We start from the raw sequence: 15,116 nt of genomic DNA on the forward strand, positions 1-15,116 counted from the left end.
CGTTTTATTTTGTATTGAAACTGAATCAAAAAATACACGAAACATGATGACATGCTCCAAACCCGAGCTAATGGATACTAAAGTGGCTAGGATTGTTCACGAGCAGGTTAGGGTTATAGAGCTCAAAGATGGTACACATATAGAAAAGGCAAGACCGTGGTGAAATTGGACGTATTGCATAATTCATGTCAGCGGTATGGGTGTGATAGGTAAATAGAGTCTTGTGCAAGGCAAGGGTTGTACAGTTTTGTAAGGCCTCAGGTTTTCAGAAGGTATAAACTGGGAAGTCAGAATTGGAATTATGTTTGAAAACAACAAAGGCATGGATGTGGGTTTCAGCAACATCAGGCTGAGGCAGGGCACTAGGTTGTTACAGAGATATTAACTTCCCTTAATAAAGTGGATGCCCTCTCATTTCAACACTTTACCTTTCCCAGAGAAGGTGATTGGTGGAGAGCAAGGTCCATTGCTGAGGGACATGAGAACTACATCCCTCGTACCTGTGTAGCTCGAGTTTACCATGGGTAAGTTTGTTAAATGCAGTTCAATTTTTGAGTTTCTCTTTCTCGGGGTTTCCTTCTTAAATAATTTATATGAAGAATTCATTGTAGAAAAAGGGTGCCACTAAATAAAATTTGAGGCAGAGCCACATAAATTTAGCCAGTTAATGAACATTTGCTCATAGAAGCAGACCCAATGAAGAGGTAATAGTAGAATGATAGATTTGGGAAGGGAATTCTAGAATCTGAAGACAAGGGAACTGTAGGCAAAGCTGCCAGTCATGGATTATTCAACATTGGGAATACAAAAGTATCCAGACTAGGAGGAACACAGAATCTTAGGATGAATTCATTTAGAAAGTATGGAGAAGTCATACAGCTCTACTTTCATTATGGTGGGTAGCGGTTAGACAATTGGTTTTGGAGGAGCACAGATCCCATCACATGTATCGGCTCCTCAGATGTAAGAAGACCTAAATCTTCAGCCTTGAATCAAGGACTGATCTCAAGAGATGTTGAATTGAGGAAGGTTGAAATCTAGCCTAGACCTTCAGTGAGGGATGAGCAAAACTTAAAGTGAACCTACCTTAAAAAAAAGTGGCTCCTTATTTTGAACTCCTGTGCCTCAGAAATAGTTATAGGTCTAGTTCAGAATGTCTCTCGAAAGCCTTGCTGAAGTAGGTCTGTATCTACATGTGCAAAACAACGTCGCTATCTTGGCATCTAGCCATGTGTTAAACACACATATTTTATGCATGGAGTAATTTAGTGTCAGTTGTGAAACAGTAAATGCTAATATGGTTTTAACAATGGGGTTCCTGGTAATTTATTTTTACATTGCAGCAAGACTTTCTTACGTCTGTACTCTAAATCCCTTACTAAAAAGCTTCCCATACTTGCGTGCTAACTTTCTGCATGTCATGAACTAGCACACCATGATCATTTTCTGAACCATTTTCAATGTGCTCACCATTTAAAAACAACTTGTTTTTCTCTTACCATCAAAATGAATAACCACACATATCCTCTATCATACTGCATCTGCTGTCTTCTTGCCCACTTGCTTAACACGTCTGCATTCCTTTGCATTTTCCCCGTGTTCTAACAGCAAATGTATATGATACAGTTAGTTATTTCGTGCAAGTCATAATACAGACTGTAAACAGATGGGAGCAAACAATTTATTTCTATGGTACCATAGTGATAACAATATGCCAACTTGAAAAAAGTAATATTTATTCTGATTTGCTCTTATCTCTCCTGTAACCAACTTGTTATCTGCACTAATGTTTCCCATTGAGACCCTTACTTTATGTAACAGAGTTTCAAGAGGTACTTTGAACAAATAAATTTTGAAAATCCATATTGACTCTGTTCTTCCTTATTTATCCTCTGAGATATACTATCAGCAATATCTGTTAGATTTGCTGAACATAGATTTCCATATATAAATCCATGTTGCTTCTGTCTAATGTCATTAATATTTTACAAGTGTCCTAACACCACTTCCTTGTAACAAATATGTATAGGTTCTTTTCAAAACAATGCTAACTGCTCTTCCAAGATAGTTTGATCATGTCGCACGGCACTTCCAGTAATTGAAAGACTTTCAAATCATAACTTAAAATGCTCCTTCAGGTGATGAAATACTGGTATTTTATAATTTTTTCTGAAATAATAAATGAAACTAATTGAGCATGAAACACTTCCTGGCCCCAGTTATCTCGTAAGTGATCTCTGATACTGTGTTCTGTACACAGCTGGCTCTTTGAAGGAATCGGAAGAGGAAAGGCAGAAGAGTTGCTGCAGATGCCAGGCAACCGAGTGGGTTCCTTCTTGATAAGGCAAAGTGAAAGCCGAAAAGGTAAATGTTTCTGTACAATGATATGCAAAAATAAAACACATACAAAATCAGCAACACTTTAGCCAGATATTAAGCTATTAACTCTGAATAGATTTCTACTGGTGATTTCCAAGGCATAACTCACCTAATCTGTTTGGACTTTGCTTTATTTCAACCAATCAGATCTTGAAAGAACCTGCACACTTCAGTATAGCAACACTATGTCCACTTTGCATTACAATGGACTTTACTTTTTATTTGTTCTAAACATGCTCTTTCCTGTATCATTTATATTTAGCTAATGTTTTTCTTGTGAGTGGTGCTTATATGACGCTACATATCTATGATGCTACAACAAGCAAGTTTTCCATGCCCTTGTGCATATGGTGATAAACTCCACTTGATCACGCTCTCAATTTTCATTTCGATAATTTTTGTTTGTCTTCTGCTTCAACTCTAGATTATGACGGAAATGACACATTTTTACCAAACATACTGTATGCTCATTATTATATTAAGTTTGTGCCATATTTCACACATGTGGGTACGATCAATCATGATTAATGATACCCTTTTATCTTTTTGTATTTGTCTAAGAGAATACTAATGCATTTTTATCAAGTAGGATTATTGACAGAAAATTTATAACACACTTTTAGGTTTATGTGTGAAGACATCTGTTATAAAATTCTGCTCACACCCAGACCCAAAATTATCCAGAAGCACAAGACTTTCTCATTAGTTTATTTCTGCAGATATTCTGTCAATTTCTACTGACACAAGCATAATAGCTTGAAATAGACCTTATTGAAATTCAGGGTCTGAATCATCAAATTATCAAAGGCTACTCTGCTCAAGTTAGTGTTTGATGCAACTTTCAGAACATAATGTATAAGAGCAAAGAGATGGAGATAGATAGATAGATTCTTTATTGATCCCAAAGGAAACTGCAGTATCACAGAAGCATTACAAGTGCACAGATATAAATATTAGGAGAGAAGTAGAAAGAATAAAAATGTTACCACAAACATTTTAACAGGAGTGGGTCATCACTTCCCTGGCTATTGCTCGACTCATTAGAGAGCATAATGGCCAAGGGTAACAATGACTTCCTACAGCGCTCTTTGGAGCAGCTCAGTTGTCTGAATCTATTACCAGAAGTGCTCCTCTGTTCAGCCAAGGTGGCATGCAGAGGGTAAGAAATATTGTCCAGAATTGCCGGGAACTTCTGTAGGGTCCTTTGTTCTACCACAGCCTCCACTTTGTCCAGTTTGACTCCTATAACAGAGCCAGCCTTTCTAATCAGTTTATCGAGTCATTTGGCATCACCCATGTTGATGCCATTTTCTCAGCACATCACCACATAGAAGATTGCAATGGTGATAACAGACTGGTAGAACATGTGAAGGAGAGGCCTGCATACTCCAAAGGACCTTAGTCTCCTCAGGAAGTCAACTCTAGCCTTTCTTGTACACAGCCTCTGTGTTGGTGCTCCACTCCAGTCTGTCATCCAGGAGCACCCCCTCACCACATCCACATCTTTATCATCATTAGTAACAGGAAGCAGTGCAGGTTTACTCTTCCTAAAGTCTATCACCATCACATTTGTCTTACTGATGTTGAGCTGCAGATGATAAAGCTCACATTGTAAACATCTCAACAAACTTAAAACTACCTGGTAGCACCAAGTTTACCTCCTCTCCCATTGGTTCGAACACAGCCATTGGATGTAAAACAGACCCTGTTTCCTGATGGTATTTTACTAGTGGAATATTTTTCTCTGTTGCTCACCAACACATTATATTTATCATGGGTTAAATGAAGTTTTTTTTGTAACTGTGTGCTGGTTCTTGCAGGTACATATTGCCTCTCTGTCAGGCACTACAGTACTCTACATCAGAAATATGTGAAGCATTACCGGATCTTCCGTTTGCCAAATAGATGGTATTATATCCAGGAACGCCTCACCTTTCAGTGTCTAGAAGATCTGGTAAACCATTATTCTGGTGAGTATCACAATTTCCAGTGCACTTACATCCATTTTTGGAAAGTGTTACATCAAATGGGTGAACAATCCAGAATTTGCAATTTCAAAGATGGCTACAATGTGAATTAGAAACATGCTCTATCAGAAGACGGTGGGAAGATAATTCATTATTGTTAGGAATTAAACATTCTAACATAACATTCACTCTATTAGTCAGTCTGTTAAAGATCTTCTTTAAAATGATCAATTGGAATTGCAGGCAACAGTGCTGATGATTCATTTGTCTCTCATTTCAGAGGTAGCAGATGGTTTGTGCTGTTTGCTGACCCACCCTTGTCTCGCACAGCTCAACCCTGAAAGCCCTCCTCAAGAGCCAGTTGTCCTACGTAATAGTAACTTCAGCTGGAGAAATGTCAACAGGTAACTGAACTAAAGCATTCATTAACTCCTCTTCCGCAGATTCTCTGAAACTGGGGGTTTTCAAAGACAAAACAATTTAAAGACAAGACACAAAACACGGCAGTTGCTGGTATCTGGAACAGCACACAAAAACTGAAGGAACTTAGGCAGCATCCAAGGAGCAAAAGAACAGTTGCCATTTCAGGTCTAACACCAGATGAAGGGTCACAGCTCAAAAACATTTATTGTCAATTTCTCTCCTTAGATACTGCCTGATCCATAAAACAAATTAATTCTGGAGCATTCAACGCATTAACTCATTTGATAGGAGTTTCCTACAAATTAAACCAAACTGGCTTTGTAACTTAGATATCCCAGTTTCCATTTTAAGCATACATGTTCTACCTAAAAAAGACTTCCAATACTATTGACCTCTGTATCTTTGAAAGTTTAATATCCTGCAGGGGCCATTCACCCATTCTTGATATGATATGTGACCTATACAGTATACAAGTGCTTCCAAATTTTAATCCCTCTCATGGTCTTAGTCACCAATATAAATTATAAACAAGCATGGCAAATGGATAAATGTTGCACAATAATATACATATTAATTTAAAAGTTTAAAAGTATAAGTGCAGTGTGCAAGACAGATGAGAAGAGGCCTTACCAAAACTTTATAGAACTATTTATAAATTCTTTCATATTCAGTTACATCCTTAAAATAAAGTTTTCATTTTCACAGCAAATTTAATTACTTCTTTGTATCAACCATTTTTTAACAACATTTGTACGCAAGTATCTAAACTGCATTACTTGACCATAATTCCTACAACTATAATGAAGATGTTCTGATGTGCCTTTCTCTGAAACTAATTTGTTGGTCTCTTTTTTTTCTTCAATTCATTCTTGCTTCAATATTTTGCCCTATGCACGTGGTCTAGTTACATATTTCAGTAAACACTTAGCCCAATTAGTTAATAGAAAACAGAAAAAAAAGGGTCATTTAAACTAATATGTATTTCATGATGCCTTCCCTTCCATCACTGGAACATCGTGCAGTCATTGTGGGGTAGCTTCCATTGCATTCTCTATCCATTAATGGGACACTTAACATAGACATAAACACAAAAGCAGAATTAAGCCATGCTGCCCATCAAGTCTGCTCCACCATTCAGTCATGTCTGATTTACCATCTGTCTTCTCCCAATAATCTTTGACACCCTTACTAATCAAACACCCATCAAGTTTCACTTTAATATACAAAACGGTCTCCAAAGTCATCTGTGGCAATAAATTCCACAGATTCACCTCCCCATGGCTAAAGTAGTACACTGGTTAATGGTCATATGCCAGTAATCTGGAATACATTCAAGCCTCCTCACCTCACATTCTCTCACCAAGTCTTTTACAAGTGATCTGAAAATCTTCTGAAGAAAATAGCAACCTTTTTAGGCAATCTTTTTAGTCATCTCACACATTTTCTAACCTATTGCCAACAAATATCAGCTATATCTCACTGTTAACAATAACTTTCATGAGAAATTTTACCACTAAATGAGCACAAAATAGTATTGGATAACTAATGACTGGAAATCAATTACAGGATACATAATAATTTGAAGAAATTCGTGTCTGAAGGGGTAGTAATTCTTTTTTTTCTTCTGGTTCCCTGATAGAGCTGAACTGCTGAACGACAATTTATCAGCAAAAAATGATACGTTCCTCAGTTATGGGCTGCGACACAGTATTGCATCGTACATGAGCTTATCACAGTTTGAGGACAACTCAATTGACGGTAGCAACAAGAAGAGATGGCATCAATCTATCAAAGCCAATGCTCAGGCCCGGCACAGCTGCCTGCTTACTTCACCAATGGGAGATATATACGAGGATGACTTTGAATAATGTGTGCTCCCTACCCACTTGTGAATTACTCATCCTTAAGTGAGCCATTAAGTGTTGTGCCAGAGACTTTTGCCATTCATCATAAAGCACAGTGTTGTGCACCAGGAGATGTGACTGCTCTCTATATCTTTTCACTAATCTTTACAACAGCTTATTTGCATCTTCAGGTAATTGTGCACAAGTGTTCACACAAGACCTCTCCTCTTGTATACTGAGATATCTGCTTTGTAAATATGATTATTTAAGTTGCATAACATAATATGTTTTCCATGTCAAGATCTTATTTGAGGAGGGGCATCCTGTTCAATGGGAATAATTCCATGAAAGTTTTGAGACAGTGCAGAATCTTGTGCCTCACCTTTATTAAATGCTGAATCTTACAGCTATCCCGAGGAGTTGTGCAGTATGTGATGTTTCCTGTCCTCTTCTGAAGGGGCTTATCCAAATTTTAGACTAGAAAATCAGCTATGGTCACATATAAATTCTAGTGAAATCTTTATATTCTTCTAACATTCGATGGGTGAAAACTTAAATTATTTAGATATTGGAAAGAATGTTCTACTGTCAAATGCTCCACTGTCAATTAGCTTGATGACACACATTCTGAGCATTGTCAGAGGCCAAGTTGGACGTAAGGGACCTTGTCGAACAAACAATGCAAATTTTCACATTAATTCTTCAGACCTTTATCCATTAAGGCAACTACAAAAACAGACAAGGATGTAACCGTATACATGGGAAACACCAAGTCCAAAAAATTAAAACTTCTTTTTAAAATGTGGTCAATAAAAAAGTATTGGACGATGGAAGCATTGCTTACACATTGGAGTCTGACCATACCATCCAAACTAGTTTCAGTTTAGATACTTAAAAGTGATTGGCTGTCATTCTTGTGGTATTCAGTTTTTTCATCAGCCTACTTCATCCAATCAGGCTCTTACTTCACCATCCATGAGTCATGGGCATACAAGCACAAGGACCCACATCAATACTAATAAATGTCTACACACACGAATAGATTAAGATACAGCAACAAGTATACTGATACACAATGTGCACATACTGCGTACATTGTCCTCAGATGAACTGTAGTATCAATGTGTGTTTCAATAATAGAATTAATGGGTTGCACTCTGCTTCCAAAAGGAAGTTCCATGGCCTAAATTTGTTTCTAGAAAAGGGGGTGATGTGCTTATCAGCAAATGATTGACAAGGTAACAAAAAGGTCAATATTCTTAATTTAAATATATGTGTTCACAAACACATGAAAAAAACTATATTGAATTGTTGTTGTTTATATTGCTCAGTTTCTACCTTGTAATATTGTAAAATAATTAAAATTCTAAACATTGTGAATTGGTTCTAGATTCAGAGATGTGCTAATTGACTGGAGGTTGAATGCATAACACACTATACATAAAACTCATACTTCAATAGTCCTGATTATTTACCAAAGATCACTCTTTGTTGTTGTAGTGGTAAGAACATCTTAAAGAAATTATTGTATTCATATTTGAGTACAATCAAGGTGTACAAGATAAAGAGAGGCATTGATCATGTGGATAGTCAGAGGCAATTTCCCAGGGCTGAAATGGCTAGAACAAGAGGGCATAATTTTAAGGTGCTTGGAAGCAGGTACAGAGAAGATATCAGGGGCAAGTTTTAAAAAAAAATGCAGAGAGTGGTGAGTGCGTGGGATGGGCTGCCGGCGGCAGTGGAGGTGGAAACAATAGGGTCTTTTAAGAGACTCCTGGATGGATACATGGAGCTTAGAAAAGTAGAGGGCTATGCGTAAGCCTAGGTAGTTCTAAGGTAGGGACATGTTCAGCACAGCTTTTTGGGCTGCAGGGCCTGTATTATGCTGTAGGTTTTCTATGTTTTTATTTGACCACCTTCTCTCAGAAAAATATCACAATATTGCCTGGAAGTCAGTATTTCTCTAGATTTAAGTCCATGATTTCTTTTAGAGTGATACTTTTGCCAGCAACTCTATTAAATATCCATCTTTAAATGTGTTTCTTGGGTTAATTCTCTAGCATTTCCACTTTGATGCTTCATTTATAGTTTCATATGTATGAAATATCATTTTTTGAAATCCACCTTTGACAACGCATCCAACAAAGGAAAAACAAGAGCAGTTCCAGCAATTTTGCAGCCTTGATGACTTCCACCTTTGATTTTGTCGAAGAGGCTTTGTTGTGACTAACCATCTTAAACAAAAAATCTCATGGAAGCAACTATTTTGTTACAAAAATCAAGAAGTCCATTTTAAGCAGAAGATTATTCCAGCCTTCCTCAAGACCCCAATAAAATGGTCTCTTACCAGAAGCAAAGCTCGATGGAAAAGTTTGTTGCCGGTCACTGCGATAAGGTTCATGCTGGTGATATCAGCATCACTGCGGTCCCCAGCGATCGTGACACTTGATGGAGATCCACCGAAGTAACCAATGTTCCTCTGCAGCCACTGCAACGCAGACATCTGATCCAAAAGGCCCCAATTACCAGTGATCGCATCAGTACCTGCATTCATCAAAATCATTTTAATTTTTACTTCCCCCGTTATCTCTTCACATTTCTCTTCTAAAGCTGCAGCAGGGAATGGGGGAAACTGTTTCCTCATACTAGTGGCACTTTTGCACAATATCCCACTCCATAAATTTGCTTTTGTCTGTGTGCAGGTGTGTGCGCGCATCAGGTGATGAGATTGCACCTATGTAGCAGTTTGACAAATGATAATGTCCCGAGATCCATCTCTGTGCTGTTAAGGCCTCACCTGAAGCTCAAACCCATACTTAACATGTGGAAGAGGTTTTTGGTCAGGTGAGTTTGGCTCAATGGCTTGTATGGGTGCTATATTAGGGAAGACCCCTAAACACCCACCAGAACACCCACCAAGTTGGATGTTCATTGGGCTTTGTATACAACCCCAATGTCCCTGATAATATAGATTAACTCCCACACTCACACCGAGTAATTGCTGCTGCAAGGCAATTAGCTCTGAGAACCTTGCAGATACTTATCTTCTCCTGAATTTAAAGCTTGGCACTTTGAGATAAAACTGATAGTCAGAATATATAGATCTGACCTTGAGACAGCTTTGGCAGAATGAGCCCTTCTGTATTGAAATGTTTGTCGTTTGTGCAGTACCATTGTGACAGATAAAGAATGAAAGTGTTAAGAGAGTTCAATTTTCGATTAGAAAAGATTGCTAGCCATATATTTCATATACAGTGGTAAACAAAAGTTTGGGCACCCCTGGTCAAAATTTCTGTTACTGAGAACAGTTAAGTGAGTAGATGATGAACTGATCTCCAAAAGTCATAAAGTTAAAGATGAAACATTCTTTTCAACATTTTAAACAAGATTAGTGTATTATTTTTGTTTTGTACAATTTTAGAGTGAAAAAAAGGAAAGGAGCACCATTCAAAAGTTTGAGCACCCCAGGAGATTTGAGCTCTCAGATAACTTTTACCAAAGTCTCAGACTTCAATTAGCTTGTCAGGGCTATGGCTTGTTCACAATCATCATTAGGAAAGGCCAGGTGATGCAAATTTCAAAACTTTATAAATACCCTGACTCCTCAAACCTTGTCCCAACAATCAGCAGCCATGGGCTCCTCTAAGCAGCTGCCTAGCATTCTGAAAATTAAAATAAATGATGCCCACAAAACAGGAAAAGACTAGAAGAAGATATCAAAGCGTTTTCAGGTAGCCGTTTCCTCAGTTCGTAATGTAATTAAGAAATGGCAGTTAACAGGAATGGTGGAGGTCAAGTTGAGGTCTGGAAGATGAAGAAAACTTTCTGAGAGAACTGCTCGTAGGATTGCTAGAAAGGCAAATTAAAACCCCTGTTTGACTGCAAAAGACCTTCAGGAAGATTTAACAGACTCTGGAGTGGTGGTGCACTGTTCCACTGTGCAACGACACCTGCACAAATATGACCTTCATGGAAAAGTCTTCAGAAGAAAACCTTTCTTGATCCTCGCCACAAAATTCAGTGTCAGAAGTTTGTAAAGGAATATCTAAACAAGCCTGATGCATTTTGGAAACAAGTCCTGTGGACTGATGAAGTTAAAATAGAACTTTTTGGCCACAATGTGCAAAGGTATGTTTGGAGAAAAAAGTGTGCAGAATTTCATGAAAAGAACACCTTTCCAACAGGGAACATTTCACTGGTAGAGGGAAGAATGAATTCAATTAAATACCAGCAAATTCTGGAAGCAAGCATCACACCATCTGTAAAAAAGCTGAAGATGAAAAGAGGATGGCTTCTACAATAGGATAATGATCCTAAACACACCTCAAAATCCACAATGAACTACATCAAGAGCGCAAGCTGAAGGTTTTAACATGGCCCTCACAGTCCCCCGAACTGAACATCATCGAACATCTGTGAGTAGGCTTTAAAAGAGCAGTGCATGCAAGACGGCCCAAGAATCTCACAGAACTAGAAGCCTTTTGCAATGAAGAATGGGTGAAAATCCCCCAAAGAATAACTGAAATACTCTTAGCTGGCTACAGAAAGCATTTACAAGCTGTGATACTTGCCAAAGGGGGTGTTACTAAGTACTGATCATGCAGGGTGCCCAAACTTTTGCTTCAGGCCCTTTTCCTTTTTTGTTGTTTTGAAACTGTAGAAGATGGAAATAAAAAAGTAATCTTGCTTAAAATATTAAAGAAATGTGTCATCTTTCACTTTATGCCTTTTGGAAATCAGGTCACCTTTTACTCACTTAGCTATTCACAGTAACAGAAATTTTGACCGGGGTGCCCGAACTTTTGCATACCACTGTATCTCCATTTTGAAAATTTACTGTCATGTCCTTCCATCTGGACTCCCAGTGCATACTCTTAAGGTACATGGAGGTTTTCACCTATAAACCCACACAGCAATGTTTTCAGCAAAAAAATGTGCCACTTTTCTTCTCCACTCAGGGGTATAAAACAGCTAGGTCAGAATGGCTCACCATCACTTAAGAATCCAAAGACTCCAACCCTATAGTTTGCTGTCACAACGACAATGTTTCCAGCCGATGCAAGGTAGGATCCATCGATGTTGCTTTGTCTCCCGTCTTTGTAATCTGCTGCACTGTTGTGGAAGAAGATCAAGACCGGGATGTTCCCCACCTGTCACACAAACAGTATCAGGGTTATGATGTTGACAAGTGTTGATGGGTCTTCAGCAACATGGCAACAACCTTTCTTGAGGATCAGAGTGATTTAACCACCTACTCATATAATTGGGTGTGAACACGAGGGCTGGAAGTTTAAAGGTCCTTTGGTCAACAAACAGCTGACAAATCATCACAAGAGATTTATCCCTTGCAGAATGCATTCCTCTCCTGTGGACACATTATATTTACACAGGGGTGCATGTTGCCACAGGAGAAGACAGAGGGCCAAGGAAAGCACAGGAGTTAACCAGATGAAACTTAAGGATGAGATCAGGGCGATTGTGAGAGATGATACAAGATCTACGGAGCAGAATGCTGAGTCCATCTGGGTAGAGATTAAGAATAGTAAAGGGGGAAAAAAAAATCACTGGTGGGAGTTGTCTATAGGCCACCTAATAAAAAATTTTGCTGTGGCAGAGGAGATTAACCAATAGCTGAGGCTTATAAGAACGGAACAGCAGTTGTCATGGGGGATTTTAACTTCCACATTGATTGGGTGAATCAAGTTGGTCAAGTCTTGAGGAGATCTTAACAGAATGCATCTATGATGGCTTTCTTGAGCAGCATGTTAGTGAACCTACAAGGGAAAATGCTTTCTTAGATCTAGTCCTGTGCAATGAGACAGATAAGATTAACGATCTTGTAGTCAGAGATCCTCTTGGAAAGACTGATCATAGTATGATTGAATTTTGCATACAGATGGAGATGAAATAGTTAGATCTAAATCTAGTGTACTATGCTTCAACAAGGGAGACTACAATGGGATGAGGGAGGAGTTGGCTAATGTGGATTAGGAGCACAGGCTATTTGGTAGGACAGTTGAGAAACAGTGGAATACTTGCAAAGAGATTTTTCGCAGTGCTCAACATTGTATTCCAGTCAAAAGTAAGAACAGTAAGAGTGGGGAGAGCCAGCTTTGAATAACTAAGGAAATAAAAGATAGTATCAAATTAAAAGCTCATGTGTACAAAGTCGCAAAGAGTAGTGGCAGACTGGAGGATTGGGAAAACTTTAAAAGGCAACAAACTAAACAAGAAATAAGGAAAGGGAAGATAAGGAAAGAGTACGAAAGTAAATTAGCACAAAATATAAATGCAGATAGCAGAAGATTTTATAAATATATAAAGTGGAAGAGGGTGGCTAAAGTCATCATCGGTTCTTGGAAGATGATAAGGGGAAATTGATATTGTGTGATAAGGAAATGGCTGAGGAATTGAATGACTATTTTGTGTCGGTCTTCATGGTGGAGGACACATCTAATATGCCAAAGAATGATGTTATGAACGAAATGGGAGGTGAGGACCTCGATAAAATAACTGTCATTAAATAGATAGTGATGAGCAAACTAGAGAACCTGAAGGTAGATAAGTCCCCTGGTCCTGATGGGATGCATCCCAGGGTGCTGAGGGAATTGGCAGAGGTTATAGTAGACGTGTTGGTAATCATTTGTCAAAACTCTCTAGACTCTGGGCAGGTCCCGGCGATTGGCAGACAGTAGATATCATGCCACTTTTTTAAAAAGGATGTAGGCAAATCATGGGCAACTATAGGCTTAACATCTGTAGTCAGGAAAATACTCAAAGCTGTCATTAAGGAAGAAATAGTGAAACATTTAGAAAGGAGTGGTTCCATTAGACAGACGCAAAATGGATTCAGAAAGGGCAGGTCCTGTTTGACAAACTCACTGGAGTTCTTTGAGGACATAATGAGTGCAGTGGATAGAGGGGAACAAGTGGATGTCATTGGATTTCCAGAAGGCGTTCAATAAGGTGCTGCACAAGAGACTTATAAATAAGATATGGATGTGTGGAGTCAGAGGAAGTGTATTGGCCTGGATAATGGATTGGTAACCAATAGGAGGCAGACAGTTGGTATAAATGGGTGTTTCTCCAGTTGGCAGTCTGTGGTGAGTGGGGTACCACAAGGGGTCGGTGCTGGGCCCACAGCTGCTTACCATTTACATTGATGATTTGGAAGAAGGGACTGAGAGTGGCGTAGCAAAATTAGCTGACGACACTAAACTGAGTGGCAAAGCAAATTGTACAGAGGATGTGGAGAGTCTACAGAGGGATATAGATAGGTTAAGTGAGTGGGTCAAGGTCTGGCAGATGGAATACAACATTGGTAAATGCTAAATCATCCACTTTGGAAGGAGTAATAGAAGAGCAGATTATTACTTAAATGGTGAAAAATTGCAGCATGCTGTTGTGAAGAGGGACTTCAGAGAACTTGTTCATGAATTGCGAAAAGTTGGCTTACAGGTACAACAGGTTATTAAGAAGGCAAATGGAACATTGGCCTTCATTGCTAGAGGGATTGAATTCAAGAGCAGGGAGGTCATGCTGCAACTATACAGGGTACTGGTGAGGCCGCACCTGGAGTACTGTGTGCAGTTCTGGTCTCCATACTTGAGGAAGGATACACTGGCTTCGGAGGCGGTGCAGAGGAAGTTCACCAGGTTGATTTCAGGGATGAAGGGATTAACCTATGAGGAGAGATTGAGTTGCCTGGGACTATACTCTCTGGAATTCAGAAGAATGAGAGGGAATCGTATAGAAACATACAAAATTTTGAAAGGGATAAATAAGATAGAAGTAGGAAAGTTGTTTCCATTGGTAGGTGAGACTAGAACTAGGGGACATTGCCTCAAGATTCAAGGGAGAAGATTTAGGACGGAGATGAGGAGAAACTGTTTTTCACAGAGAGTGGTGAATCTGTGGAATTCTCTGCCCAGGGAAGCAGTTGAGGCTTCTCCACTAAATATATTTAGGATACAGTTAGATAGATTTTTACATAGTAGGGGAATTAAGGGTTATGGGGAAAAGGCAGGCAGATGGAGCTGAGTTTACGGACAGATCAACCATGATCATATTGAATGGCGGGTCAGGCTTGATGGGCCGGATGGCCGACTCCTGCTCCTATATCTTATGAAACTGCTGAGTCTATAAGATGTTCATATTGATTGGACTAATGGGGCTGACCTGTTCTTCATCTGTATTATCAAGGACACTAGGATCATATATGAAGGCAAATGAAAATTCAACTTGGTGGGTGGCCTGGTGGGTGTTTAGGGTCTTCCATAATGCAGCTTCCATAAGAGCTTTTGGGCCAAAATCATCTGACCCAATACCTCTCCTACAAGTTCAAGTTGAATTGTCATCCAACCATACGTGAATTTCCATAAATACCACCAAAGGAAACTGTGTTGTTCTTAAGTCCCTTACAGTGGCCTCCGAATCAATTCATCTCCATGCTGGGTAGCTACTTTCAGTCATTTTTGATAAACTGTTTTAACCATTGCATTGA

General features: G+C 39.0%; 2 protein-coding genes across 2 annotated transcripts in view; one reads left to right on the plus strand and one right to left on the minus strand.

Moving 5' to 3' along the window:
* Window positions 1–7,993, plus strand: part of LOC140729115 (src-like-adapter) — a 38,505-nt gene extending 30,512 nt beyond the window's left edge. The window contains exons 4-8 of the mRNA XM_073048543.1: window positions 438–524; window positions 2,261–2,364; window positions 4,200–4,349; window positions 4,627–4,750; window positions 6,409–7,993. Of these exons, the coding sequence (XP_072904644.1) occupies window positions 438–524; window positions 2,261–2,364; window positions 4,200–4,349; window positions 4,627–4,750; window positions 6,409–6,637 (694 nt within the window). The 3' untranslated portion in view covers window positions 6,638–7,993. The remainder of the gene's footprint in view (window positions 1–437; window positions 525–2,260; window positions 2,365–4,199; window positions 4,350–4,626; window positions 4,751–6,408) is intronic.
* The window catches only part of tg (thyroglobulin), a 353,957-nt gene that overhangs the window by 160,740 nt on the left and 178,101 nt on the right, over window positions 1–15,116 (minus strand). Inside the window, exons 44-45 of the mRNA XM_073067481.1 lie at window positions 11,604–11,763; window positions 8,961–9,157 (exon numbers count right to left, since the gene is read on the minus strand). Coding sequence (XP_072923582.1) covers window positions 8,961–9,157; window positions 11,604–11,763 — 357 coding nt within the window. The remainder of the gene's footprint in view (window positions 1–8,960; window positions 9,158–11,603; window positions 11,764–15,116) is intronic.

This window comes from Hemitrygon akajei, chromosome 1, assembly GCF_048418815.1.
Source record: "Hemitrygon akajei chromosome 1, sHemAka1.3, whole genome shotgun sequence".
NCBI classification, from domain to species: domain Eukaryota; kingdom Metazoa; phylum Chordata; class Chondrichthyes; order Myliobatiformes; family Dasyatidae; genus Hemitrygon; species Hemitrygon akajei.